The sequence below is a fragment of the Antennarius striatus genome, chromosome 7, assembly GCF_040054535.1.
Source record: "Antennarius striatus isolate MH-2024 chromosome 7, ASM4005453v1, whole genome shotgun sequence".
NCBI lineage: Eukaryota > Metazoa > Chordata > Actinopteri > Lophiiformes > Antennariidae > Antennarius > Antennarius striatus.
In genome coordinates this window covers 19,601,721-19,628,461 of record NC_090782.1, presented here as the reverse complement: position 1 = coordinate 19,628,461, position 26,741 = coordinate 19,601,721, and the positions used below count along the sequence as shown (strand labels likewise).

At 39.3% G+C, this 26,741-nt stretch overlaps 1 protein-coding gene, 1 long non-coding RNA gene and 1 pseudogene across 2 annotated transcripts in view; 1 reads left to right on the top strand and 2 right to left on the bottom strand.

Annotated features, from left to right (window-relative positions):
• Window positions 1–1,329: 1,329 nt before the first annotated feature.
• On the bottom strand, window positions 1,330–6,165 carry LOC137599122 (gamma-interferon-inducible lysosomal thiol reductase-like). The gene is made up of 7 exons (XM_068319833.1): window positions 5,655–6,165; window positions 4,027–4,215; window positions 3,835–3,906; window positions 3,603–3,692; window positions 2,551–2,703; window positions 2,271–2,339; window positions 1,330–1,982 (listed from the first exon to the last, which is right to left on the bottom strand). Exons 1-7 carry the CDS (start codon window positions 5,793–5,795, stop codon window positions 1,923–1,925), a joined length of 774 nt encoding a protein of 257 aa, XP_068175934.1. The 5' UTR covers window positions 5,796–6,165; the 3' UTR covers window positions 1,330–1,922.
• Window positions 6,166–9,847: 3,682 nt separating this feature from the next.
• The window catches only part of LOC137598567 (uncharacterized), a 33,460-nt gene continuing 16,566 nt past the window's right edge, over window positions 9,848–26,741 (top strand). Inside the window, exon 1 of the long non-coding RNA XR_011036702.1 lies at window positions 9,848–10,289. This is a non-coding gene — a long non-coding RNA (uncharacterized lncRNA). The remainder of the gene's footprint in view (window positions 10,290–26,741) is intronic.
• Window positions 12,258–20,017, bottom strand: LOC137598731 (phosphatidylinositol 3-kinase regulatory subunit gamma-like; annotated as a pseudogene).

Below are 26,741 nucleotides of genomic sequence, written 5' to 3'. Positions count from 1 at the left end.
AGGAGGTAGGAGTGTATACAGAGAAAGAGGTTAGCTAAGAGGAAGTGGGACACTGAGAGGACTGAGGAGAGTAGACAGGAGTACAGGGAGATGCAGCGTATGGTGAAAGTAGAGGTAACAAAGGCCAAACAAGGGGCTTATGATGACTTATATGCTAGGTTGGACATTTAGGAGGGAGAGACTGATCTATACCGGTTGGCAAGACAGAGAGACAGAGATGGGAAGGACTTGCAGCAGGTTAGGGTGATTAAGGATAGGGACAGAAGTCTATTGACAGGTGCCAGTAGTGTGATGGGAAGATGGAAAGAGTACTTTGAAGAGTTGATGAACGTGGAAAATGAGAGAGAACAAAGACTAGAAAAGGTGACTGTTGTGGACCAGGAAGTAGCAAAGATTAGTCAGGATGAAGTCAGGAGGGCATTGAAGAGGATGAAGAGTGGAAAGGCAGTCAGGCCTGATGATATACCTGTAGAGGTTTGGAAGTGTCTAGGAGAAGTGGCAGTAGAGTTTCTGACTGGGTTGTTCAACAGGATCTTACATAGTGAGAAGATGCCTGAGGAATGGAGGAGAAGTGTGCTGGTGCCTATTTTTAAGAACAAGGGAGTTGTGCAGAGTTGTGGCAACTACAGAGGAATAAAGCTGATGAGCCATACAATGAAGTTATAGGAAAGAGTAGTGGAAGCTAGACTAAGGGCAGAAGTGAACATTTGTGAGCAGCAGTATGGTTTCATGTCAAAAAAGAGTACTACAGATGCAGTATTTGCTTTGAGGATGTTGATAGAGAAGTACAGAGAAGGCCAGAGGTAGCTGCATTGTGTTTTTGTAGATCTGGAGAAAGCTTGTGACAGGGTGCCCAGAGAGGAATTGTGGTATTGTATGAGGAAAGTCTGGAGTGTCAGAGAAGTATGTTAGAGCGGTGCAGGACATGTATGAGGACTGTGAGACAGTGGTGAGGTGTGCTGTAGGTGTGACAGAGGAGTTCAAGGTGGAGGTAGGACTGCATCAGGGATCAGCTCTGAGCCCCTTCTTGTTCGCTATGGTGATGGACAGGCTGACAGACGAGGTTAGACAGGAATCTCCATGGACTATGATGTTTGCAGATGACATTGTGATCTGCAGTGAGAGCAGGGAACAGGTGGAGGAGAAGCTAGAGAGGTGGAGGTTTGTCCTGGAAAGCAGAGGAATGAAGGTTAGCCGTAGTAAGACAAAGTACATGTGTGTGAATGAGAGGGACCCAAGTGGAAGAGTGAGGTTACAGGGAGAAGAGATCAAGAAGGTGGAGGATTTTAAGTACTTAGGGTAAACAGTCCAGAGCAATGGAGAGTGTGGAAAAGAGGTGAAGAAGCGTGTACAGGCAGGATGGAACGGGTGGAGGAAAGTGTCAGGTGTGATGTGTGATAGAAGAGTTTCAGCTAAAATGAAAGGAAAGGTGTACAAAACTGTGGTGAGACCAGCGATGTTGTTTGGTCTAGAGACAGTGTCACTGAGGAAAAGACAGGAGACAGAGCTGGAGGTAGCAGAGATGAAGATGCTGAGGTTCTCTCTGGGAGTGACCAGGAAGGATAGGATCAGGAATGAGTACATCAGAGGGACAGCACGTGTTAGAGGTTTTGGAGATAAAGTCAGAGAGGCCAGACTGAGATGGTTTGGACATGTCCAGAGGAGAGATAGTGAATATATTGGTAGAAGGATGCTGAGTTTTGAACTGCCAGGCAGGAGGCCTAGAGGAAGACCAAAGAGGAAGTTTATTGATGTAATGAGGGAGGACATGAAGGTAGTTGGTGTGAGAGAAGAGGATGCAAAGGACACGGCTAGATGGAGGCAATTGATTCGCTGTAGTGACCCCTGAAGGGAAAAGCCGAAAGGAAAAGAAGACTGTCTGAATATTACTATTTCACAATTTAAAGCTGTTCTGGTCGTCTTCAGCAGAATCCTCTGTTCAGTTTGACCGTGGCTGCAGTGCAGACTGGAGGCTTCACCCCCTGGAAGCACAACGTACATTTACAGTCACATTCTATACATTTCAGATTCACAGAAACAGAGGATATCACTAAAGACACACTTCTGTGTGTTTTTGTGATGAAACGTCAGTGATGCCAAATGAAGTTAATGCCTCTCTGAATTTTTTTTTTTAAACTTATTATTTGAGTAAATTTCCTCTCATGATTTCTTATACTGTAATGCTGTGGTACTGTAATGTAATTTCCTTGTCCTTCCCTAAAGTTTGTATGAGACTTTATATATTTGAGAGGACACGCAGCAGGGATTACCTGGTAGAGTTGGCAAACCAACTGGAAAAGGGATGACATGGCCCTGTCCTCATTCTCCTCTGTGTATTCCTGAAACAATGATGTGGTTATGGTCATATAATGAACTTTGTTTGATTTTATAATTATTAGCTCTTTTTATCTCATAGATTTAACACATTTACTTTTAAAGGAGTAGAAAAGCATTGCAGTGACTGAATTAAACAATTTGAACAGGTTAATCTAAACATTTAACCTCCTCTGACTAGTTCAGATCCATCTTTAATAATTGATCATGTTTTACCCCACTGAAGGTGACCCAGGGGACGTGAGTGTGGGTGGGGGTCAGTGCTCTGGTCAGAGCGGCGTTAGCGCGCATCAGCTGGTGTCCCAGATCTCCCTTCAAGCAGGAGTCAACACTGGACCAGGAGACAGCTGGAGCGTACAGCTGGACACACTGACACAACAGGACAGAGGATAATGGAAGATGCTGACGGGATCTCTGCAGGCTCTGCCAATGTTTCTCAACGGATTCCGTCTAACAACTCAGATGTTAGTCTTGACAAATTTATATTTTACCAGAAATTTAATGGGTTTGGCTGTCAGAAAAGCATTATACCTTAACTGTTTTTACCAAATGTCAATTTGGAATTGCCAGATTTTTTTGCAAACATACAGTAAAGAATGTTAAGTAGGTCCCTATTACCAAGACAAATATAACTGACAAGAAGTTTTTCAAATCAGCAGCAGAATAAATTTCATAACTCACTGACATAACATTAAATATGTAGTATTTGTACATGTTTTCCATACTTTCATTCATTCATTCATTCATTTTCCAACCCGCTTAATCCGCTAACGCAGGTCGCGGGGTAGCCAGTGCCTATCCCGGCAGTCTCAGGGCGTGAGGCGGGGGACACTCCGGGCACGACGCCAGTGTACCGCGGAGCCACATAGAAACAAACAAACAATCATTCACACACACTCACTCCTATGGTCAATTTGGGACCAGCCAATCAACCTGAAGCGCATGCTTTTGGAGGTGGGAGGAAGCCGGAGAACCCGGAGAGAACCCACGCAGACACGGGGAGAGCATGCGAACTCCGCACAGAGCGGGAGTCGAACCCGAGTCAGCCGTGTTGTGAGGCAGCAGCACTAACCACTGCGCCAGCGTGCCGCCTGCTTTCCATACTTTTGAATCTAAATTGAAATACAGTATTTCAATATTTAACAAACAAAATGTACCAGTACATCACATGATTTAAGCCATTTTGTGCAACTGACAAAATGAAATTAAAAAAAGTGATGATAAAGCTGAGGGGAGAAGCTTTGGGTTTGTTGTCTGTAGATACTCACAGGCTGGGCAGCGTGGAGCACATCTGCAGCCGACTCCATACAGTGGATGATCTGAAATGCTACGTGTCCAGTTAAATGGATGATACAGGCCTGAGGAAGGTCAATCAATCAATCAATCAATCAATCAATCAATCAATCAATCAATCAATCAATCAGTCAGTCAGTCAGTCAGTCAATCAATGCAAAGGCATTTGTTTTACCTGCTACCATGCAGGTCATGAGATATGCTAACCTCAATCATATTTGTGGTGCATTCAGGCTCTCCGTGCTGACAGACAAAAGGTGAGTTTGTAGTTGGGAGGTCCTGCAAGATAGATAATTAATATGATTTACAGGCAGCAATATTCCCATCTGACATTTCATAGAATATTTCATAGGATCAACACAAACATCTTCTCTCCACTCCCAGAGGGGATCGGTGTACCTTTGTATTCCCATAGGGAACTAGAGTGACAGTCATGATGTCCTGCAGCATTACCCAGGTAGGGAAGAGCTGCTGGCTGATGAAGACTCTGCTGGCTGGGCACAGACTGTCATAGTAGAGAGTGACGGACACTGGAGGAACAGACCGCACTGATCTGACAACAGTCAGCTCCATACACTGTTTCTGAACCTACACAAAAAGCAAAACATGTTCAAAAGATACAAGTTTTGGTTCTGTGGTGTTTTCATTGAGTATGTCAGTGCTCTCAAAGTTTTTACCTCCAGGACATTCTTAACCAACGTCTCCTTCAAGATAACGCCTACTCCATTTCTCTTCCTATCTACACCATGGTAGAACAACTTGAACCCTGCTCCTAAACTTCTAGCCTTGCTACCTTTCCACCTTGTCTCCTGGACACACGGTATGTCTACCTTCTTCCTCTGCATCTACCTTTTCCTGTCATAGTCCCAACATTCAATGTCCCTACTTAGTCCTATACTATTGGAGTTCCTCTTCTCTCTCTTCCTACGAACACACTCTCCTCCTCTCCTTCTTCAACCAACAGTATCCCAATTTCCACCGGAACCCTATAGGTATATAGCACCAATGGTGGTCAATGTTAACCCAGGCCACGACCGATCTGGTATGGAAGTCATAAATTTGATTGTTTGATTTGACAAAAGTTTTACATTGGGTGCTCTTCCTGTTACAACCCTCTGTATTTATCCGGGCTTGGGACCGGCACAGCACTGGCTTGTGCCCTCTTGCGGCTACATTAAAGTGTTTATGTACATGCAAGGATTACATTTTTTCAACTATAAATTAAAATATTGATTCCCAGTATTAATATCAGTAAAAGCCTGTAGCTCAAAGTAAAACAAAATGTTGTGTTCAATTGTAAACTGTTTGTTGTACTTCACCCAGACATGCTCTACCAGTCACATGAAGAACCACTAGTTTTCAATTTCTGAGGCATGACTCTAATTTAAACTCAAAGCAGGGAAAACTTTGAACTCTACATTTCTGATTTCTATGTTATAAAACACTGAATAAACATGAGTGTTTACCAAATAGTTTGAAGAATTTACTTTTTGCACAAAAGAAAAGAAAATACAGTTGAGTATTTTAGATAATGCTTTCATTGGATAAATTTCAGAAATCCCATGGACCAAACAGAGAGACAGAGAAAGAAAAACAGGTCATTAACATATTCACAAGACGCAAAATGTCAAGTAACCCAAAGTCAAATTATCCCAAACAAAACTTTTTCTACTTTAATACAAAAAGAAATACAGTACAACATTTCAAACATTTCAGCATGATCACACAAGAGGAGTCTGTCTGGCTGAATATATTTGATCTAAATAACTCTGACTGATATATTCTGTTTTTTATTGTTATTATAATATACGGTATAGTTAAGCAGATCCATCTGACAGGTAGTCCAGTTCAGAAAATCTCTTCATTTTTGACATCAAATAAAAATGGATGGCAATTTTGGGGCATTAAGTTTGTGACCAATAATAATGCCATAATTTGTCTCCATCTTCAAAATAATTAACATAGCAGTGAGAAATGTCTGACACTCTAAATAGAGTCCAGTGGGTTTTTTCAATCCAGGACCTTACCTTGCATTCTATTGCTATCCGGAGGGATCGACACCACTGGGATGGTGGGTAACGGCAGGAGGGTTTAGGATGGAACATCCCAGAACTTCTTCTGTCAGCACAGAGGAGGAAAAGCCCAAGAAACAGTCCTGACAGCTTCATGTTTGACCACAAAGTGCACAGGGTCTGCTGTCCTAGAAAAGATGACTGAACACCAGAGGTGAGAGTGACTGCTGATGCCTTCACTGACCCTCGGACACTCCCCTTTTTCCATAATAAATTATATAAAGATATTAAAAACTCTGGTCGATTAAAGCAGGAAGAACACAAATCCTGCGTTTTTGATTTTAGTGAAAAACAACTTTGTTACAATAGTAGTAAAAATGTTGATTTTATGTTGTGGATTTTATATTATGGTGATCGGTCTCCCTCTAGTGGTCGTTCGTGAGTTCTACCGATATTTCTTATAGAATCAATAACGTGTCAATTAAATTTTACTATCAAAACATTTCACAGAAATTCAAATAAAAGCTACGCCAAACCAAAAAAGAATCAGTAGTAAAAACCGTAGTGCAAATGTTTTATTATTTATTGCATTTCTGTTTTAATATCCCTTGACATACTTAAAAATTAAATGTTTGAATTAAAATGTTTTTATCTTGGTGAGTTTTATTTATTATGGTTAGCTTTGTATTTTTGGGATCTTTATGTAATGTTTTCTTGGATTTATTATTGAGAATTATATATAGCTGATCAAAACCATGGTCACAAAATCCTTTGAATAAAAATGGCAACAAAGACAAAATGAAGGGAAAAAAATTAAAACTTAACTGTGGAAGTTTGTAACCTTAAATAAAATGTGAGGCTAAAATCTGAAAGTGGGCTATAGTTGAGGAAACCCTAGCCCTTCATTGCAAACTGTCACTCTTTTTACCCTATGTTGGTCCAATAAATATTGTCTGTGTAAATATTAGACCGACACAACACTGGTTATGATCACTGACATCGCCGGGTTATCAAATAATACTCACACCAATTCATGACCAATCCATTAAACTATCGTCTCAAATTTATTTAGCGATCTGAAAGTGCATACATGAACAATGATGTTCTGAAGTGGGTTGAAGTCAAGTTTCACACTTACAAAAATGGTTGAAATGATTTTTCTGAAAGAAGATTCCTAAGGAAAACACAGGCTATTTCAAAAATACATAACCAATACAGTAAATAATCACTTACAATAATTGTATTTTCTTACAGCAATAAGAAAAAGAAAAGAAAACAACGGCAGTGAAATGTTTCATGGTATATCAGAAAGACAAATGCTAATAGTCACAATGGAAAAATTAATGGCAAAAGGATCCAAAGCAGATCTTAGCTACCGTTGCACGACGGAGAATGTGTTGCAGAGACGAGCAGAGGTATTTGATCATACGCAAATCAAAAAATCTATCTTTTCTAAACATCAGGTCAGTGGATAATGAACATCCCGTCTAACATTAGTTGAGATGGAAAACAAATCCATCTCCCAAAATGTTGTGGTGTCAGTACAGCCAAAGTAAAATTCCATATAACTAAACTATTGAATGACAGCCAATCACTATGAATGTAAATATCAACCTCCTCCTCCTTACATCAATCATAACCACATCCAGCCAATGTAATGCCAAACCCATCTATCTTTATTATATTTCACCTACACAGACACTTCTTTCACTTGACCTCATCAAACGTTGAACCCAAAACCAAACAGGTATTATGTGACAACCTTTTTTTTTTAAACAAAATATAAATCGATCAAACCAATTTTGTTAAACTATTGTCGATGTAAGAATTTTTGAGCATTCAGTGCGGACAATTTTTAATCAATTATCCCAACAATATTCATGAGAGCAATAACAATGTTATACAAAACAATACTGCTATTCCTGGTATGGTGGTTAAATATTTTAAAATTGATTGTAATTATTGGTCAAAGACAAATTCCATACTTGAAAGTTGTCCGTGCACAATCCTGTCTTTCACGCTCATAATAACCCCCGTCACCTCAAATAAGTGTTACACTAAGTCCAGTGCTACAGAATAATCTGATCTTAATCCCCATGAGGAAGCCGTGTAAAAAAATACATTCTCCGTTTAGGAATTAAACCTAGCATTAAAACCATCCTCATTTCATAAGAGCACAGAACTGACACACAAAATAATCATCGTTGACACACACATCCCTGATGTCCATCGGTCCTCCTACCCTTTAATGACAAACCCAAGTAAATTGACAAATTAAGAAGACAAACTGTCCCTCTGAAAGGAAAATTGGTCTTGTATAAAGTCAAAGAGAGGACTAAGGCTGTCAATACTTCACCACGTAACAGTTTGGGTGCACTATAAACCTTTCATCACAAAGTTTAAATCTCTGGATCCTTGTTGGACATTTCATGGAGCACATGCTGAATAATTTGCAAAACAATATGCAAAATAAAACTTGAATGTCATTTTTCCCTCACATAAACATTTATAAATTGAAAGAGTAATTAGATATCTTACCAAAATAGCTTTTACACAGATTCTTATTTAGACAGGAAAAAGTAAATCAAGACAAAAATTTTATGAAAATAAAATAATAGTCTTTTTATGTGTTTATGTGTTTATGTGTATCTCTATTTCATTTTGTTTACACAACGATAAAACAGTAAAGTTTCAAAAAGGAGAATAACAATAAAAAAAACAAATTGTGCACACCGATTCTACAGAACAAAACATAGAAGAGGTCAAAGAGACAAACTGATATTAGTGCTTCATTATTGTCATGACATATCAATCTCATTAGCAGTTTGTCCATAATTAGCACCACCACATGTCCACCAGCTTCAGTAACAGGGTGGATGTCCTGTACATCATGCCCCTCGTAGTATCTCCACTCACTCGAGATACCGGTGTGCAAATGCTATGCTTTGAATCTAGTTCCCACAACACAGTGGTGTAGTCTATTTGCGCACCAATAAACCATATAAATCTATATATATATTCTGCATTCCTTGCTACAAATATGACTGGAATATGTGAAGAGTTCACAATGTTAAATTCATTTATATTTCATGGACTTAAAAGAACACTCATTAAATTCAGAGTGCAACAGTTAAGAAAACATAGATGACAAGGGGCATGCCTACGACTTTGTCATTTATGTGCATCCATCTATATTTACCAAGGAATAATTTGCCATAAGATCATTAAGAAGTAAAGTTTGATTGTGTCTTCTTAACAGGTTTTAAATTTAAACACATACACACAGTTGTACTACCGCTGGTTCACAAACACTGGGTCATACAAAAATGGTATGAACAGCTGACGGACAATTGTGCAACATCATATCTGGGATTATGCTGTTTACGAGCACAACAGACCACACCCTACATGAAGGCTTTTCTATTAGCTTTATACAGACATCACAGTACCACTCACACTTTATGACTGAGAGCTGATCTCAAAGAGGTGCATTATGAGTGCTTAGCACCAACAGAGATGAAGAAAAATAATTATCTTCAGAGTTTCACAGAAGCGTTAAACCAAAATCAAAAAAAGAGTAAAATCTATTTTCTTGCTGGTGGTGAACTGTTGTACCGAACCTGATAAACACCAAGTAATATAGTTCATATAATACTGAGGCAATCCATTACACAACAGTGACATGCAATATCAATTTTTTTCCAGTTTGCTCCATGGCAATAAATTGATTACTTCAAGTGTATGTATGCAACAAGCATCAAGCACGTTTTACTCACATCCAGTAAGACAGTATTTGTTTTAGGTGACCCATGAAAGAGGAATAATGAATGAACAGTGCAACAAACAAAAAAAGATAATTATTTTTAAATGCTCAGAGTTCTTGACCAACCCAAAGTGACTGCTAATTCATTCATTACTGTTTAAACTAGTTTTCATGATTTCCTGTAACTCAGAAGTTCCAACAAATTCTTTTCACAGAGTACGCTGTCAATGGAGCCTCTATCCCAGTCAGGGCTGGATTAATCTGGATAAGTCTGACTTTATTTAATATAATTATTTTTTATTTTAAAAAGAGTGGTGTTTTTATCAATATAATGTACTTCATAATGTACTTCTTTGGCCCACTATAGATGGAATCATATCCTAAAAGCTATTAGGTAATGGGATAAGATTTGTTGTTATTGGACAGTTTGATAATTACTTTCGAAATTATTTCAAGATCAAATTATCAAATTAATTACTTGGTCTATAAAATGTTTTTCCCAAGTCCAAGATAAATTCTTTAGATTAATCTAGCTGTGCTTTACTCCAAACTTTATGGTATACAGGTAGTCCTTAACTTACGAACAGTCGACTAAAAACAGTCAGAGATAGGAAAAAACGCTTTCCACCATATCCGACTATTGTCCTGCAGTTCCCCTTTCTGCCACAACCTCCGCGGGGGGCAGCACCGCTGCTTTCATACATCTATAATACTCGTTTCTCCCCTCTTCTTGTTTGTTGTTGTCTGTGTGAGCATCTCAGAGCGTCAGGCTTTGAACTTTGGATCCTTTACTGTTTATCATGAACGATAAAGCAGCGGCTATTTAAGGTAGTGGTGATGACAACTCAGACTCTGACCAAAACTCCTCCTCTTCCTGTACTTTAAAGGTAAGCTACATGCTACGTGCTAAAGTAGTGGATCCATGTAATACAGAAAAACATTGCTGATTAAAGATAAGTACCCTGGATATTGAGCCTTGCTGTCAGTCACAACCCAAACCAGATGGTGTGATCCAGCTAAATAAAGAAATAAATACATAGTTAAATAAAGAGATAGATAGGTAAAATTTATTTGATGAGTTGACTGTTGTTGGATGCACTTAAAAACTGGTTGAGAGTTCCTTAAGTATCTTATCCTTCTCCTCCTCAAGGATTAAATTATAAGGAGAAAAAATTAACCATATATATAAATAATGACTCACAAACCTCCTCTTGGAACCAGTTATGTTCGTATATTGAGGACTACCTGTACGTTGAAATATGTGTGTCATATTTTCAGTTTGTGCAACCTGCCAGGGAAGGAACATAGTCAGTCAATAATTTTGTTGGTTAATTTTCTATTAAACGTGCTCTGGTGTACTTGTGCTATTGTATTCTTGTGATATTGTGCTATTGTATCCTTGTTGTTTACAACCTACGTCACACACATGCATGGTACAAAACATTTGCACTGAGAGGAACACAATGATGGCAAGAATATGAACACTTAAGGGCACTTTTCAATCAGAATTCAAAATCACACCACAGAATTAGATTGAAATACTGCAGGTATGTAAATAATGTGCTTTTCTTGGGTTTATATTCCTAAATTTGTACGTACACACAGCACACATAGGGGCTGTCAGCATTAAACTGTGATGTGACTGCCGCATCACAATACCTGCTCATGAATCATTTCTATAGTTTAACAAATGAGCTCAACGCAACACATTGATTCTGCTAAATTTACTGTGATTGTCTTTTCTTACAAAGAAAAAATAAAATTTGCCATCGTACTAATTCTAAAAATCCTATGATGATGATGATGATGCTAGTACGTACACACAAACACACGCCCCAGAGGTAGAATTCATGATTTTAAATTGCCTATCATTTATAATGTCCTTGCAAAATGTGCAGGATGAAGGCAGGACATTTACCATCGAGTTTCTGAAATAATGGGAAAAGGGACAACATCAGCATTGTCAGTAAGACGTCCTACTGCAATATACCTATAGTGCAGTGTCTGTGTGTGTTCTAGTTGTCTTCTTTTGGGTAAAGTGCATCTGTGTTGCCACATTTTCTACATTACCCATAGTGCCCATGTGCTGGGTAATGCAGTCTCATCCTGAGCTCAGTTTCCTGGAAGCACCAAAACACGGCTGCTTATATGGATTATAGTCATACTGTAACTGTGGTGGGATGGAGAAATTGTTTTTTTGGCTTAGAGACCTTTGCAGAAACTTGTACCAGGGACACCAGAAGTTTTTTTCAGTTGCTGGGGTTTTTAGAGGGGGTTTGAGAAAATACTACCTATTTTGATGTTTAAAAGTTTCCTCTCGGCTTAGGTCTAAAAAATCTGAAACTCATTCTGTCTAAATTATTCAATAAGATCAATTTCTCTCCACCACTGACAAATGAGATATTGTCTCTGAGATATTGTACTGAAAGGTCCCTCTTTCAGTACCTCAAAACTGCCGGAAAACTTTGCATTCCGTGTGGAAAGGGATGATTGATAACTATTTAATCCATATGGTGTTTTTACACTGTGCAGATGGAGATTATTTTACATTTTTAATGACTATGATAATAAAATATTTAACAAGAATATTAGAAAAGTTCATATGACTTGTTCTAGGAGCTACATATGTCACTAACTGACGAAGTTGACCATGACCTTAACACCCTTAAAACTACCATGGAAACGCTGCGTAAGAAACAGCTTGGTAAAACAATTTAAGTTACTGCTCAATCGTGTGTTTTTTATTTGTTTGTTGTGACGTCTTACCAGTGAATGATTTTTTTTTCTCTCGTATGATGACATCACAAACCCTCTCCATGTCAGAGCCTGGTTACAGTGTCCATGTTGGTGCCTCCTTAGTGCTTATACAGTGATGATTTTTTTGGGAAAGTGCCATCAGGCAGTTGCGCTGGTGTGTCTCAGCTGGGCTGGTGGTTCAGGGCGGGCCAGGCCAGGGTTACATTCAGCTGCTGGTTGTGTTGGATCAGGGATGTGTGTCGGTAGTGGAGCACCAGCTCTCTCAGGGAGGAGTGCAGGTTGTAGGGCTCGGCAAAGCCAAAGCCGGTGGCTGTCCTGTAGATCACACAGTGCTTCACATCCCCATCCACACTACACGAGAAGAAGATGTATGAACAGTCAGCATTTTCAACAAAATGTTATATCAGTAATTTGTTTAGACCCTCCAGTGCAAGGTCAGGACCTCTAAATGACGCATGGCTAAAGGGTTTGTGTAACTTCCTTTTTCTTTGAGGAGAATGTTAATGCGGTTTTCAAAGATCTGTGTATCGCTAGCATGCAACAAGCACAGTATAAAAAACACTGTTATGCAGTTCCTTAATGTTAAAAGACTAAAAGATCTAACTCACACAACAGAACAGGCAAAAGAGCCTCTCTGAGTCTGACTGTCTCTGATGAGGAAGGTCCCATCCCTCCTCCCCCTCAGCAGCTCCTCTGCCTCCTTCCGTCTCATACCACCAACATACCAGCTCCTCTCTTCCTGGTGGCTATCATCCGCAAGGGTGTATGGGCTGGGTTAGGGTTAGGGTTAGAGACAAGGGGCAAGTTAGCAAAAGATGTTCTTTATTCTAAGTATGTTTTATTTTATTTATTTTTTCAAAATGACAGGAGAAATGAGGATACTCACTCTTCTTCTTCATTTCTGATACCCAGCCAGTCATTGATCTGGCTCTGTCGCATGCCTTGTTGGGTGAGCCAGCTGAAAAATGGATGAAAAATACAGTGAAAGATCTGTTATCATGAAAAATAAACCAATAATAGAAACATTATTATGGTGCATCACAGCCTTTCAATGTGCAATATATTCAACAGTCGTAACATCAAAACCCACGGCGCTAACAGGCTACACTTACAGTAGGTATTGATCTCGGATTGTTCTCAGCTGCATGAGGTCAGGTTTCAGGCTGTTCATTTTCTCGTCAATCTCCATGTTAGACAGAGCCTTCCTCCTGAGCTCCTCCTCCAACTTCTTCTTGCCGCTGTAGATCTCTTCTACCTTTGACTGCAGCTCATCTGAATTGCTTTGAATTCTGGGAAGAGGTGGAGGCGGAAGAGAAGATTAACCTTCGTTAAATGTAATGTAAGTGTAATCTACCGTTTGTCTCAGAGTATGATAAAGGAACATGTCAGACAGAGAGAATTTCAAATTTCATGTCTTTTTACTTAAACACATGAAAAGATGAAGTTTGGTTGAGTTTGATTGGTATTTTGGATTCTTACTTGTCAGTCTCTGTCTTGCTGTCTAATGTGAGAAACATATCAATGTATTCTTTGCTGTAGCGTTCTTGAGTTTCACACTCCTCTTCAAAGATTCGAATGATTTCTGTGAAAGCCTCAATGGCTATCTGCTTGCTCTGCAGTTCCTGGAGAACAGAGGAGGCAAAGCTTTACCTTTACAGTCACGATTTTGTTGCAGTAGAACATTGAAAATATAAACAGTAACTCAAAGATATTACTCGCAACCAGTATAATCTAGTTAATGCTGTTGTACCTGAGAGGTTTGGTTAAACGTCTCATACAGTCGGTCATACTCTTTGCTCTTTTCTTTGTATTGATCCTGAAATATTCTCAGCTGATCTCCAATTGCACCAATGTCAACTTCCATCACAACGTGCTGCTGTAGAGACGAGAACATATCAGGACCAGGTCCATTTTTAGAGCTTTATTGATTTAGACTAACAGGACAGAAGGTTCAGGAGTATGATATTTAAGGAACATTATATTTCCATATGCCAAACTTTGATTTAAAAAATATAATCAAAGGCATTACAGCTATTAGTTACAGCTATTAACAGATTTTAAAGTAGACCTGCTATAATAATAAATCTATATAATGGCTATAGTTGAAAAGGTAATTTAAAGATAACATCACACATGTAATGCTCAAGGCCACCAATACCCACCTGCTGGTATTTAGATATGGGATAAAGTAGCCTTGTGTCCAGTTTGGAGTTGTAGTGGGCTAGAGACTTGTTCTGGTAATACCGGATCAGGTCCACTATAGAAGAAAACCCCAGCGGCTCAGAAAAGCCGTACTTCCCCCCTTGATGGAAGATTTTTATCAGTCTGTTGTAGCCATCTTTTCTGCAAAGATTTAAAGTATATCTATGACATGAGCTGGAATTTTACCACAAAGAAAAAAATACAGATTAATTCATTCTTTGAAACATACAAAATGATAGAAATGAGTAATATTTTCTAGATTCTATTATTTTAAATAATTTAAGTGGGAATTTTAACATTTGTGATGTGTGATCAGATCATTTAACACAAGTGTTGCTGATGCAAGATACAGTGCATTAACAGCAATGCAGGCAGTAGCAGCTGGCCAACACCAAACATGTTGGATCAATGCGGAATGAACCTCAGATGTGGAAATATGACATGCGTTTCTTATTGGGATTGGTCAACACCCAACTTCCACATAACTACCTGGATGCCAGAATATGAACAATCCAGTAATGACTCCTCTACAAAAATGAAAGATGAGACCAAAATTTTTCAGTTTTACACCTCTTTTACTGCCCAGTTTAGTGTTTTACATCCATGCACATAGCATATGGGTTTCAACTTGACTAAAAACAAAACCGGTTAAAGCAAAAATAAAAGGTTGGAGTCCCAGCTCATGTATGTAAGGAACAGTGCAGACAGCATTGGCATGTCTCTTCCTTCAGACAAATGTGAGACGGGCAACTGGAAAGATCATGACTGGAACATCTCCTCTGACAGGGTGTAACATTGCAGACAGTCTCCAACAAACACCCATCAACAAAGCTTTCTCTCTGAAATCTAGCCTGTCCTGAACAAACTGGACAGAAACCAGGAAATGTATAAAGTTACATTTTAAACTTAGTTAAACTAAAGTTAGACTTCGAGGCAATGGTACTGACCTCTGACTGCATTTATTTGACTGTGTAGTCAAGAAAACCAAAATCCAATTAATATAAGCAGTTCCCTTTGAAATCCCTGTTTTACTTGATAAATTTGAATATAGATTGATCTATTTGTGTGATGAACACATAAGCACCTACTGTATAAGCATAGCATATACAGTAGGTTTATCAATAGACTTATCAATGGACTTCAAATGCAGTTACCTTAGTGTCAGAGTGTATTCCCTCTTAACCTTACTGGAAGCATCTCGGACCAGGAATGTGCCATCAGGCGTGTTTCTCATCATCTCATTTACCTCTTCCCTGGACAACCATAAAGGATATTAATGCTCAGCAAGTAAATGCCAGACATTCAAAGTCATTTCACAGCCTGCTGTATGTAAATACTCCATACCTCGAGATATTTCCCCAGTACCACTCTACATCAGACAGATGGTTGTCATCATCGCTGGATTCACATGCTGCCATTGCTTTGGTTATGTTGTTCTTGGCTTGATGTTCTAACCACAAACACAGTGTTACGACTGTTAAAGACACAGAGTTTGAGGTCTGCAAAAATATTCAAGGGGGTTTTATGTGTTTTTGTTATGGGTACCAATTGTACTTTTTCATTTTTGTTCCAATGATAGCCTCTGGTTGTAGTTATTCTGAAGTATTTTACCTTTAATGGTAACCATGATAGTCTCCATTTTTCTATCTCATTTCATTTCATTATATAGATTTAAAGAATAGATGCTACTTTTATGGCAGCTATCCAAATATATATTAAACATAAATAACAACAATCTACTGTAAATTTCCTTGTGGATCAGCAGGTAATTTCTAGTGTTGGCTAAAATGGCTAAAACTGTTAAAGTGGTGATGTTGTGGATGAAGTTGTTATTGTTTGTGGTAAGTATTAAGACCGTAAGTCATTTCCCCCCTCTTTTTGGAACAAAGGTGATAAGGCAATCCAAAACAGATCTGTTGCTCTTCTAACAAGCAGTCATGATATGCTGAGGTTACCTCCTTCCGTGGTGGTGTCTGTTCCTAGGGCAGCAAACACATCATCGTGATCGTCAGGGGAGGAAAGGTCCTGGAGTAATGCCGTCAGGGTTTGAGACCCACGAGCTCCGTGGCCGTTTTCACCCACCTCAGGCTCCGAGAACTCTGCAACATCAAGTGAATAGTTTCCCAGTGTTACCCCTTGATGTCAGCTGAGGTCACTCTGTATGTGGCTCTGTTCAGGACACACTCCTGGCCCTCTGACAAGGGCTCCAGGGGGAGATATAGTTTTGTTGCTTAGTCTTGTGCTATGTGGGAGACCCTGTCCAGACTAGTCTGCTGACAGGTGACACTGTGACTGCCTAAAATACCAGAACTGGCACTCCTCAATATTCAGGCACCCTCAGCCAGACTAAATACTGCTTAGTGCTCGACCTTGCCTTGCATTGCCTTGCCCTGCCCTGCCTCGCCTTGCCTCGCCTAATAAACAACAGCTGTCTGCAGTGGGATGCCAGGCGGGTGAAGTGAAATTAATGAGCAAGCAAGGTATTTACAGCTGAAAGTTTGTGATGTCATGAAGGTGGATGTTTTTTTGTTGCAGCTATACCACCATGGTAACATGGTATGATGAGAGTTTCAGATTTAAAAACAGGTATTCATTTATTAATTAACTGTTTTTAACTGATTAACCCAGTATATCATCAATATGCTAAAGAATGAGGAACTCACAGCTGCTATAGAGCACTTTGGATGTTCCTGACTTTAGTTCTGGTATGCTACCATGTTTGTTTTGCGTACTTAAAAGAATTTCTTCTCGGTATTTCACTAACACACCTCTTCCATCAATAAGATTAATTTTGATCTAGCTAATAAAAATAAAACCATTTGATACTGTTTCATTCTGACACTGTTTCTTTACGAAACAGTATCAGAACTCAACACAGTCCTAGAGAGTAAAATATTAGAATGTGTTCTATCATGTTTAAGATTTGTACTTTGTGAGATATTAACTGGTAAATAAATGTTTTAACTTATTTAAGTTCAACATTCATCTGACAATATATTTGCCGCAATAGTGTTGGTTTTCCTGTGATATTTTTAGCATTTTGGCATTTTTTTCATAGCTTTCCAATGTCACAATAATTCATGTTAAATAAAGTAGGGAAATATGATCAGTCCATTTTGTGTGTAAGAAGAGCCAAGAAATGCAGCAGTGACCCCGTTAAGATTTATATGAGCTGAAGCAGAAAATCTGGGTTAACAAAAAAAGGTTGATGACCATTGTGATTCTTTTTCTCCTGAATGTTTCCAACTTGCTTTATGTTATGCTTTATGTTATTATTAATCACCCCAGTGATATACCACTATGTTCTTTTGTGTTGGTTGTATGTGTTAATGTGTCAAAATGAAAATTGGCAAAGGTGACGACCCATCCCTCTGGCATTTATGAAAAGCATCTGTGAATTTTTTTTTTGTGTCCTCCATTGTGCTGATTTATGTGTCATGAGAAGCACATCACTAGTCACTGATGTGCAACACATCATTCCTTCAGCATGTCTGGAAGTACATTACATTGCTGGCGCCGACAGAGATATGTGCATGTTGTGCATCATATCCTCTTGGAAAATTTTAAATGGTGCAAACTGAAGTTCCACAAACAATGAACATTTGTCAAAAGTATCAAGAGTTTAAAAATAGCTGCATCTAATTAATCTTGAATCTAAGGATTATTATTTAGTAGAGTTCCTGAAACATGCACCTCAAGCTGCTGCTGATTTTTAGAGTTTGTGAAGTTGTTCCCAAGCCTCAGGTTAAATGTTCAGTCAGCAAAAACCAAAGGGAATTAATAAATTGATTACAGTACTTGCCGCACTAAAAGGCGCACTGGACCATAAGGTGCTCCTTCAATGAATGACCTATTTTAAAACTTTTTTCATACAAAGGTCCACAGGATTATAAGGTGCACTGGATTATAAGGTGCGTCTGATTATAAAGCACACCTTCAGTGAATGAATGGCCCATTCTAAAACTTTTCACCAGGATAGGGTGCACCGCCTTATAAGGCGCATAGAATAGAAACTACTGTAGTGGCTGTGGTTGCATTATACATCCACTAGATTGAGCTGCACTAAAGCTATTTCATTCACAACTTTGCAAACTTTTCTCAAATTTCAAGAGCCAAGTCACTGCTAGCCAAAAGTGCCTGGCATGCTACAATTGATTTGCAAATGTGGTTGACACCTGAAACAGCAGATAACTGTGTGTGTGGAGGGGCAGCTTAGGCCCCGTCCACACGATGACGGATTTTTTAAAAAACGGAACTTTCTAAAAACGCATTGAAAACGATTTGCGTCCACACGACAGCGTTTTTAAAATAATCTTCGTCCACATGTAAACGCACCAGTGCGTTTTCGAAGACGGCTATAAGCGTGCCAAACCATGTGGTGGCAGTATTGAGTCAAAATTTATCCAATAGGAATACTCCGTGTTTTGTTATCGCAACACACGGGCCCATAAATATGATGTCACAGCAGTTTTCATCGCAGGCAAGACGTCAGCGTTTTTAAAAAGTCGCGGATACACCGTCCACACGACAACGCAGACCTAGCGTTTTTAAATAAATCCACCTCGGCCAGCGTTTTTAAAAAGTTGCGTTTTCGTTCCGGATATCTGCGTTGTCGTGTGGACGGAAGCCGTAAATGCAACAAAAAAGTTGCGTTTTTAAAATATCCGTTATCGTGTGGACGGGGCCTTAGACTTGTGTATTCTGTCTGGGGATGCTGACTAGATAGGCAAAAGAGTGGCGGTTGTTGTTACAGGTGAGAGCTGAGAACTCATCTTAGAACTCTTCTTCAATAAATGGCCTATTTTAAAACTTTTTTCATATGTAAGGCGCGCTGATGGTAAGGCGCACTGTTGGGTTTTGAGAAAATTAAAGGCTTTTAGGTGAGCCTTTTCGTGCGGGAAGTGATTTTGGTTGTCCGACATTTACTCGCTGAGCATAAATCGTTCAAAAAGGAATAACCTGAAGGATTATTAAGTAGATCAACATAATAAGAGTTTTAATCAAGTTAGATGCAGCAAACAGGTTTTTTGTGTGTCCTGTTTTTGCCATAGGGTTTTCCGTCAGTAACACAGACTGCAAGAAATGCTGATCAAGCTTGTTGTGACTGTTGCTTTGACTATGAATTCTGGATGGACAATTTAACTTCCCTTCTCTAGTTCATCACTCAGTGTGATAACAGTCAATTATCTTTCCATGCAGCAATGTTTTGATATGATATGGACTTTCAATGCTTTGCTACACAAAAAGGATTACTGTATACTGTTTAACAAAGCAAACAATTAATGTAGTATGTTTCTTGACTTTGTTCTCATTTATTAATAGTTCAAGTGCACTACAACTCTAAGGATTAATAAAATGATATGAGTTTGAGGCTTAAAATGCTCTTTGTATCACCTTTTACCTTACCTTCAATTGCTGGTGATGGATCAGGCCTAGTTGCTATGGATATGACTGTCTGCTGCTGTGACTGAGTAAGCAGTGATGACACCATCACAGGAAATACAGAGCGGGGCTCAGGATTATCCTCCATATGCTTGGTGCTCTCTTTGATGACCGCAGCTTCATCCGTGAGATGGAGGGAGGCTAGTGATGACGTCAGGAAATCAGCTGTTTGGAGCTCATCCCCGGCTCTGAGCTGGAAACCCTCTTCTGCCATGTTCACATCACAGACTGAGTAGACTAGCAGTTTTATTGAGGTGCTGAAGCAGCAGGATGGTATAGGAGACACGGTGGGTTGATTACATCATATCAGCTTATAGTTGCAGTCATGATTTCAGTTAGAGAGGGTGAGGTTGTGTGGAGTTCAAGGCTGCCCTGTGTTGTGGAGGTAGAGCATATTCCTCTGCCTCCGTTTTAACCTCATCACAGAGCACAGCAGTGACATTGCCAGTAGATCATCTACTTTTACTTTTATATATGTGTATATATACTGTATATATGTATGATGTTTATAGTCAAGCAGGTTTGGGCTTGCAGTCATTCACTTCAAGGGATTCATTCCTATGAGCTACTCTGAGCTCCCACAGCTGGGGGAGGGTGACAAACTGCAACACCACTGTTTGAGTTCGTCTTCAATGATTCCCACTGCATTTCATATCAGAAAACCTAAAACATAACAGTCACAAAGTTCCACATTCAGTACCATAGAAGGATTATCTAATCAAAGTTAGATAAACTTAAATGCTCAATACTGTCAATCAGGACCTAGAAAACTATATGTAGATCTGAAAAAACTCATATTGTATTGATTTATCCACCAACATCTGTTTCCAATTCCCAATGATAAATAAAAACATAGAATTCAAATATTCATCACAAAACATGTGTAAGCATGTTTAAATATTGTTTTCACAGATCTCAGAAAGTATAAAGTTGGTAATTTTGTAATAAAATATCTTCACGATAGACTGGAGCTGCACAAATAAGATAAGAATTGAAGAAGAGTACAGTATATAAAACAAATGGAAATTGTGTTGTTTTAGAGTGAGACCTAATTTGCACCATGAACAATGTTCAATATCCTTGAATGTGATGAAGATCTACAATAAATTCTTGCATGAGAATTTTTTTTCTTCCCAAAAACACACCTGAAACACAATATTACTTATTTTCAATTTTATGCCACACATGTTGCACCTTATTGGAAATTGACTCTGCATGTGATGTCAAATCAGGCATAGGATCTTTTTTTTTTTTAATTCTAAATTAAAATTTTTAGAATGTCTGTGTCATCCATTTTGCCGTAGTGACTCTGCAGTCATGAAACAATTGCATGGTAAAGAATTCACTAAGATGGTGGCTGAATCCTGCTTTTCTAAGGGTTTTGGATTAAATCAACAATTTCTAATCCAACCATTCCGTTTACGATATATCAGGTTGAAGGGATAAGTGTCGATATGATTTTCCACTCTTCAAAACGCATCATCCAAATTTATAGCTATTTATAATCAAAATTTTGTTTTGCAAATTTAACTGATCAAATACCATCACTTCATTTCCGTTAGAGAAAAGAAAACTTAAGTCTGTGACCAGCAAAATCCGTAACCTCATTAAACTCAGCCGGCATGTCAACAGTCGTCTATTTCAGTACAGTTGTTAAATGACAGATTTTGTAGAATCCAATTGATATATGGAACAAATGCTCATATCAAGTATTAATAAACAAAAGCATAGGATGGTGTCAAAACTTACTGCAACACTGCAGTCCAAACATTGAAGTGAAATGGCGCCATGATCAAAAACTTGGAATGGTACCTAGCCATGGAGTCTTTACGGATCAATGCTTGCGGTACATTGTGTTCGGTCCCAGTTGAGATGATGCAACATGAACATAATTTCAAACGGCGTCCTGCGATCTTTATCTCATGCGCTGATTTGGGATTTTTTGAGTCCTATATGAAATTCTGTATCCATCCACCCAGGATGGCACGCTATTATCTATTTTTTTCTCATGTCATCCTAATCATTGATACACTTTGCTATTTTACTGTGCAATTTAAAGTATATGATACAGAATCATAAGATTGTGTTTTAATGATAAACAAATCAAAACAAAGTAAATTATGTGCTTGTCTTAAGTATTGTTATAGGATTGAAAAGGAAAATACAGGAGACAAGCAAAATTGTCTCATTGCTTTCGAGTATATTATTTCTCTCAGCCGAGAGTGTAATGCAATTGAAACGGTCAATCCACCAGACGATGTTGATGGTATTACATTTGCCAGGCATAAATGTCCTCAGAATATGTTTTTGTTTTTATCAAATATTTATCCATTGGCTGTCATCGATCAGTGTTGCATCCCAAAAATGGCAAGACCAATATACGTCATATCTCCCCAACGTCTTGAAGCTCTCCATCGTCCTGTACCTAAGCTTAAAATGATGGAGAGATATGGAGACTGAACATGCACACAACTTTCAAGATGGTAACTTCTGAGGCAGATAACATCCTGACAAAACGAAGCATCATCAGGGAACTCTGGAGGATGTCGTGCACTTACCTGGGACGAGACAGAAGGGACAGGCAGGGGAAGCCAATGTTTCATCGACAGCCATGAAGTGGCAAAAAGACGTGGCTGGACGTGCACGTGGCTCCGATCAAACCAACCACAGGCCTCAGTCCTCACGCCATCCAATGTCCCCCCACCCCCAAACATCCTGTACTGCCTCTCCCCCATGTCCTCCATCTTTTTAAGATCCTCTCCATTTGGTTGTTGTCCATCCCCTGTGTGTGTCATATTTCCCAGCGATGCCATTCCTCTGTTCCTCTGTTTATTTCCTCTCCTTCACTTCGAGTATCCCTAGAAAAAAAAATCAAGCTTTTCTCCAAGACATATCCAAATTTCTGTCATACTTTTTTTTTTAAAATAACTAAAAGCGTTTGTGGGGTGCAATATATGCTATAAAAATGTATAAAAGTATGAAAAAATCAATAAAAAATATGGAGTCACTAGAGCTTCTGCATCCAAAGAAAAGGCAAAGTAAAAGAGCAGCACTGTTCTTCACACCGTTACTCTTTTTCACAGTTTGCAAGCAGAGTGTAGCGGAGCAGGGGGGGTGGGGGGCAGAAGCATGAGAATGAGTCGGTGGGAAGAAAAACTCCTATATAAATAAATAAAAGAAGGATGCCACTGTTACCATACAGAGCAGGGGGCTTAGTCATCTCCTGAAATCCTATTGGTGGATCTGTTGCCATGTGCTCTGGAGTCAGCAGAGATGATGCTAACAAATCAAGGAAATGTTCTAATATTAGACTGTATGTATCTAGGCAGCGGGAGCCCCTGACCTCTCAACTCCGCCGCCGTTACGTTCCACTTCACAGATCAGCATAATGAAGGAAGTGGTGTGGAAGTAACTGTTTCAAAAAAAATGTTACGTCGCTGTAGATAAAATGGCACACGCTGTTCCCCCACCACCACCACCAGCATCCAGCCAAACTCCCTCCATTATATCCCTGCCAGCACAGTTTCAAGCAGAGAGGAGAAACCGACTCGTCTCATTTTCGGGTCTTTTAAATGCAGATGTTGTGAATTCAATGCATTTTTGGGTCTCTGTACAGTTTCTGGAGTATATTTAGGTGAAATTTATCACATGGAAACAGCTGTACAACTCACTTGTGGTTTGACTGTTTTATGGCATCTGTGTTGCTCTCTCTTTTGATGACCACTTGATTATACATGCAGGTACGTTTATTATCAGGGCACTTAGTGTATATCCAACACATTCATCACTGTGTCTGTCAGTTATCTGTATTTATCATCAACTATGTTTGTGTTTCTTGATTTATTTATGGCGCCTCTTGGAATCAGTCATAATAAATTCCCTCATAAAACAAGTGATGAGTCCTTACAGATCCTGTGAGATGAAGCAGGTTATTATTAGGGATGTGATTTTACTGTATCTCCATTCTTGAATAGGCAGCTCTTAAAGAACCAAATTTGTGTTCATTATACATACATACATTTTCTGCCGCTTCATCCGCCGTAGCGGGTCACGGGGAGCTGGAGCCTATCTCAGCTGGCATAGGGCGTGAGGTGGGGGACACTCCAGGCACAACGCCAGTACACCGCGGAGCCACACACTCACTCCTACTGGCTATTTTTGCATCGGCCAATCAACCTGAAGCGCATGCTTTTGGAAGTGGGAGGAAGCTGGAGAACTCGGAGAGAACCCACCCAGACACGGGGAGAGCATGCAAACTCCGCACAGAGTGGGACTTGAACCCGGACCGGCCTTGTTGTGAGGCGATAACGCTACCCACTGCGCCACCGTGCCACCCTGTGTTCATTATAGTTTTATTTTTCTTTATTTAACATTTATTTAACCAGGAAAAAGTTCCATTGAGATACACACTAGAGTACACCAGAATAAAGACAGCTAAGAGTCGTTTTTTTTTTAATGTCAAGGTTAATTTTCAAAGGTTATTACAAGGTTTTTGAAAGTGTTAAGAGGAGGAGGTGATTCAAGATTTAAGGTGGCTTTATGTTCTTTCCAGACAATTGGTGAATATGATGAAAAGGCTGTTCACCCAGTGCTTTAGCAAATAAAAAATATTATTGATTATTGATTTATGATGTTTGATTCATGAATATTATTGATGTATACTATAATTTGACTATTATGACACATCAGTAAGCCCCAAAATGAAAAATTGAATTTGTCTTATCTTCCAATATTGGCTTGAAGTCTTTCTGAATGAACACAGCTGCACATAAAAAAACAACTGAAGTTAACAAATGTACACATCTAAACAAAGCAAAACATGACAAATTATAGAAAAAAAAACAAATGCTTTGCACATTATAAGATAAAATTGATACATATATGTATCCATTAGAAAAAATAAGGATTAGTTTTACTTTAAAGTTATAGAAAAATATGAAGAAACAAGTCTTGACCATTGGTTAAGAAATGTTTGCACTTAAACATGACAGAACGTCAAAGTAGTATTATCAATTTATTACATCCCGCTTCAAAGCGGTGATGTATTGTAATTGTCAGTGTTCTTGTGTTCATCCTTTAGTATGTCCACCAAATATCTTCGCAACCGTTGCAGAAAGACGAGAGAGTAGGCCAGTGTAAGACCATAGATCAAAGCTAGTGCTCTGATCTACGTATGCACTAGCTTTGTTCTTACTCTGTGGTCTCCTCCATATGCTCTAATCTATGCAGTTGTCAGTCAGGTACTACTTTCAGGGTGCTCTGACCTACTAAGTCGTGTGATGTTGTAGTGTCTGACTGCTTTGGTTCTTATTTGTTCTGTTGTTGAATCTTTTCATTTTCATATATAATGGCAAAATACCATATCTGTGAATTAAGCTCAGATGACAGATTATACAATATTAACAGATTATACATTTTGTTCTGCATTTAAAACACCTTCTGTCTCTGGTAATCTCATAAATCCTGAGTTTGTTTACAGATGATTATCTCTCTGCAGTGCTGGTCTTTCACAGCTGTGGAGTAAATACAGCCGTGCCTTTAGAACTTTAGAATTTAATGGCACAGTAAGGAGATAGGGAGGTTATAAATACTGCGTTTGTGCTTTGGGAATCATGTCATTACATTTTAATCTCATAACTCCCCTTGTATTAGACAAACTGGAGCCTACAGGTTGATGCTTCCTCTATAGGTGGAGGAGCAGCAACTCCTCTGGAGCATGGTGGCCTTTTGCAGCGTTCATTGAATGATTCTGAAGAATCCACTGAAGCCAGGCCTGTGACATAGCTTTGGCTTGGTGGACTCTGGGAGGACTTCACTTAACTTTTAGAGCCTAACACAGGCCCTCAGGCTGCATCATCAGACACACCCATGTAGGACACAATTACATGTGAGTAAAGGTCTGATTGGTGCTCTTCAGTAGGCTTGAAGCTCTCTAGTTATGTGAAACTGTGCTGCTTACGATGAAGTGCAAGATTGCACAAATATAGTAATTGATAATCCCATATTTTACAAATTTTACTGTGGTGCCTGGGGGTGACATTTAGGCCCAACAGGCCTGGACCTACTCACTCTTATGTCTGGTTCATCCTAGGTGTCTGGGAAAACACATGACATTTATTTAAAATTATTCAGATTACCTTTTAAATAAACTAAAATGTAAAATAATAGACAAAAATAGATGTTTTCCTGAGCGCTCATCATTACTCTCATATATGAAATCTGGATCAACTTTAACGGGGCTATTTTTCTGTTTATTTAAATACCAGCCTGTGCAGACATGTCATGGTATGGAGGCCATTCAGCAGTAGATGCCATCTCCAGATGCATGTAGCTGCGTACTACAAAACGTGCCCCCCCCCCCCCCCCCAGACCACCCCAGAACCATGACCAAAGCATTTTGGTGACTGGTCATTTAGATGCTGTGCTTATCATGTGTCTCTTGGCCATTGATCCTTGTTTGAAAAAGTTTTACAGATTACAACAGAGCATGGTGTTATGACCCCACGGGTCATGTACTGTACTGTGTTGTGTATGTGTTGTGCTGCAGTGTTCTCTCTCTCCTTGGTTTGTGTGTGTGTCTTCTTTTTTGTGAATGAGGGAATTAGGAGCAGGTGGTGTCCGCTAATTGGCTGGCTCGCCTGATTACTGCCGCGTGATTGGGCAGGGGGCGGGGCGGGTCCCCTGACCAATTTGAACAGCCCGCCGACTGCACTCTGCCTCCTCTCCAGCCTTCCCACCGCCAGGAAACACCAGCTTGCTGAACTGTTGCAGTAGTTATAGTAGCAATCAGATAGTTTGTGCCCCGTGGCGATTCTGTGAAGTTCTGTACTCATGTGTAAGCTAACGCATATCTTTGTAAATAGTTGTACATAATTAGTAGACCGTTTGAGCAGTTGGTAGGAGGGAGAAGCCATTTTCTTTTGACCATTTTCTCCTGT

Bases quoted from the DNA above. Each gene is read 5' to 3' on its own strand.
- LOC137599122 (XM_068319833.1), bottom strand. From the start codon at position 5,795: ATGAAGCTGTCAGGACTGTTTCTTGGGCTTTTCCTCCTCTGTGCTGAC. The intron at 3,907-4,026 runs GTACACCGATCC...TCTATCTTGCAG, and splicing joins TTCCCTATGGGAATACAAAG to GACCTCCCAACTACAAACTC. The intron at 1,983-2,270 runs GTAATCCCTGCT...TTGTGCTTCCAG, and splicing joins TGGTTTGCCAACTCTACCAG to GGGGTGAAGCCTCCAGTCTG.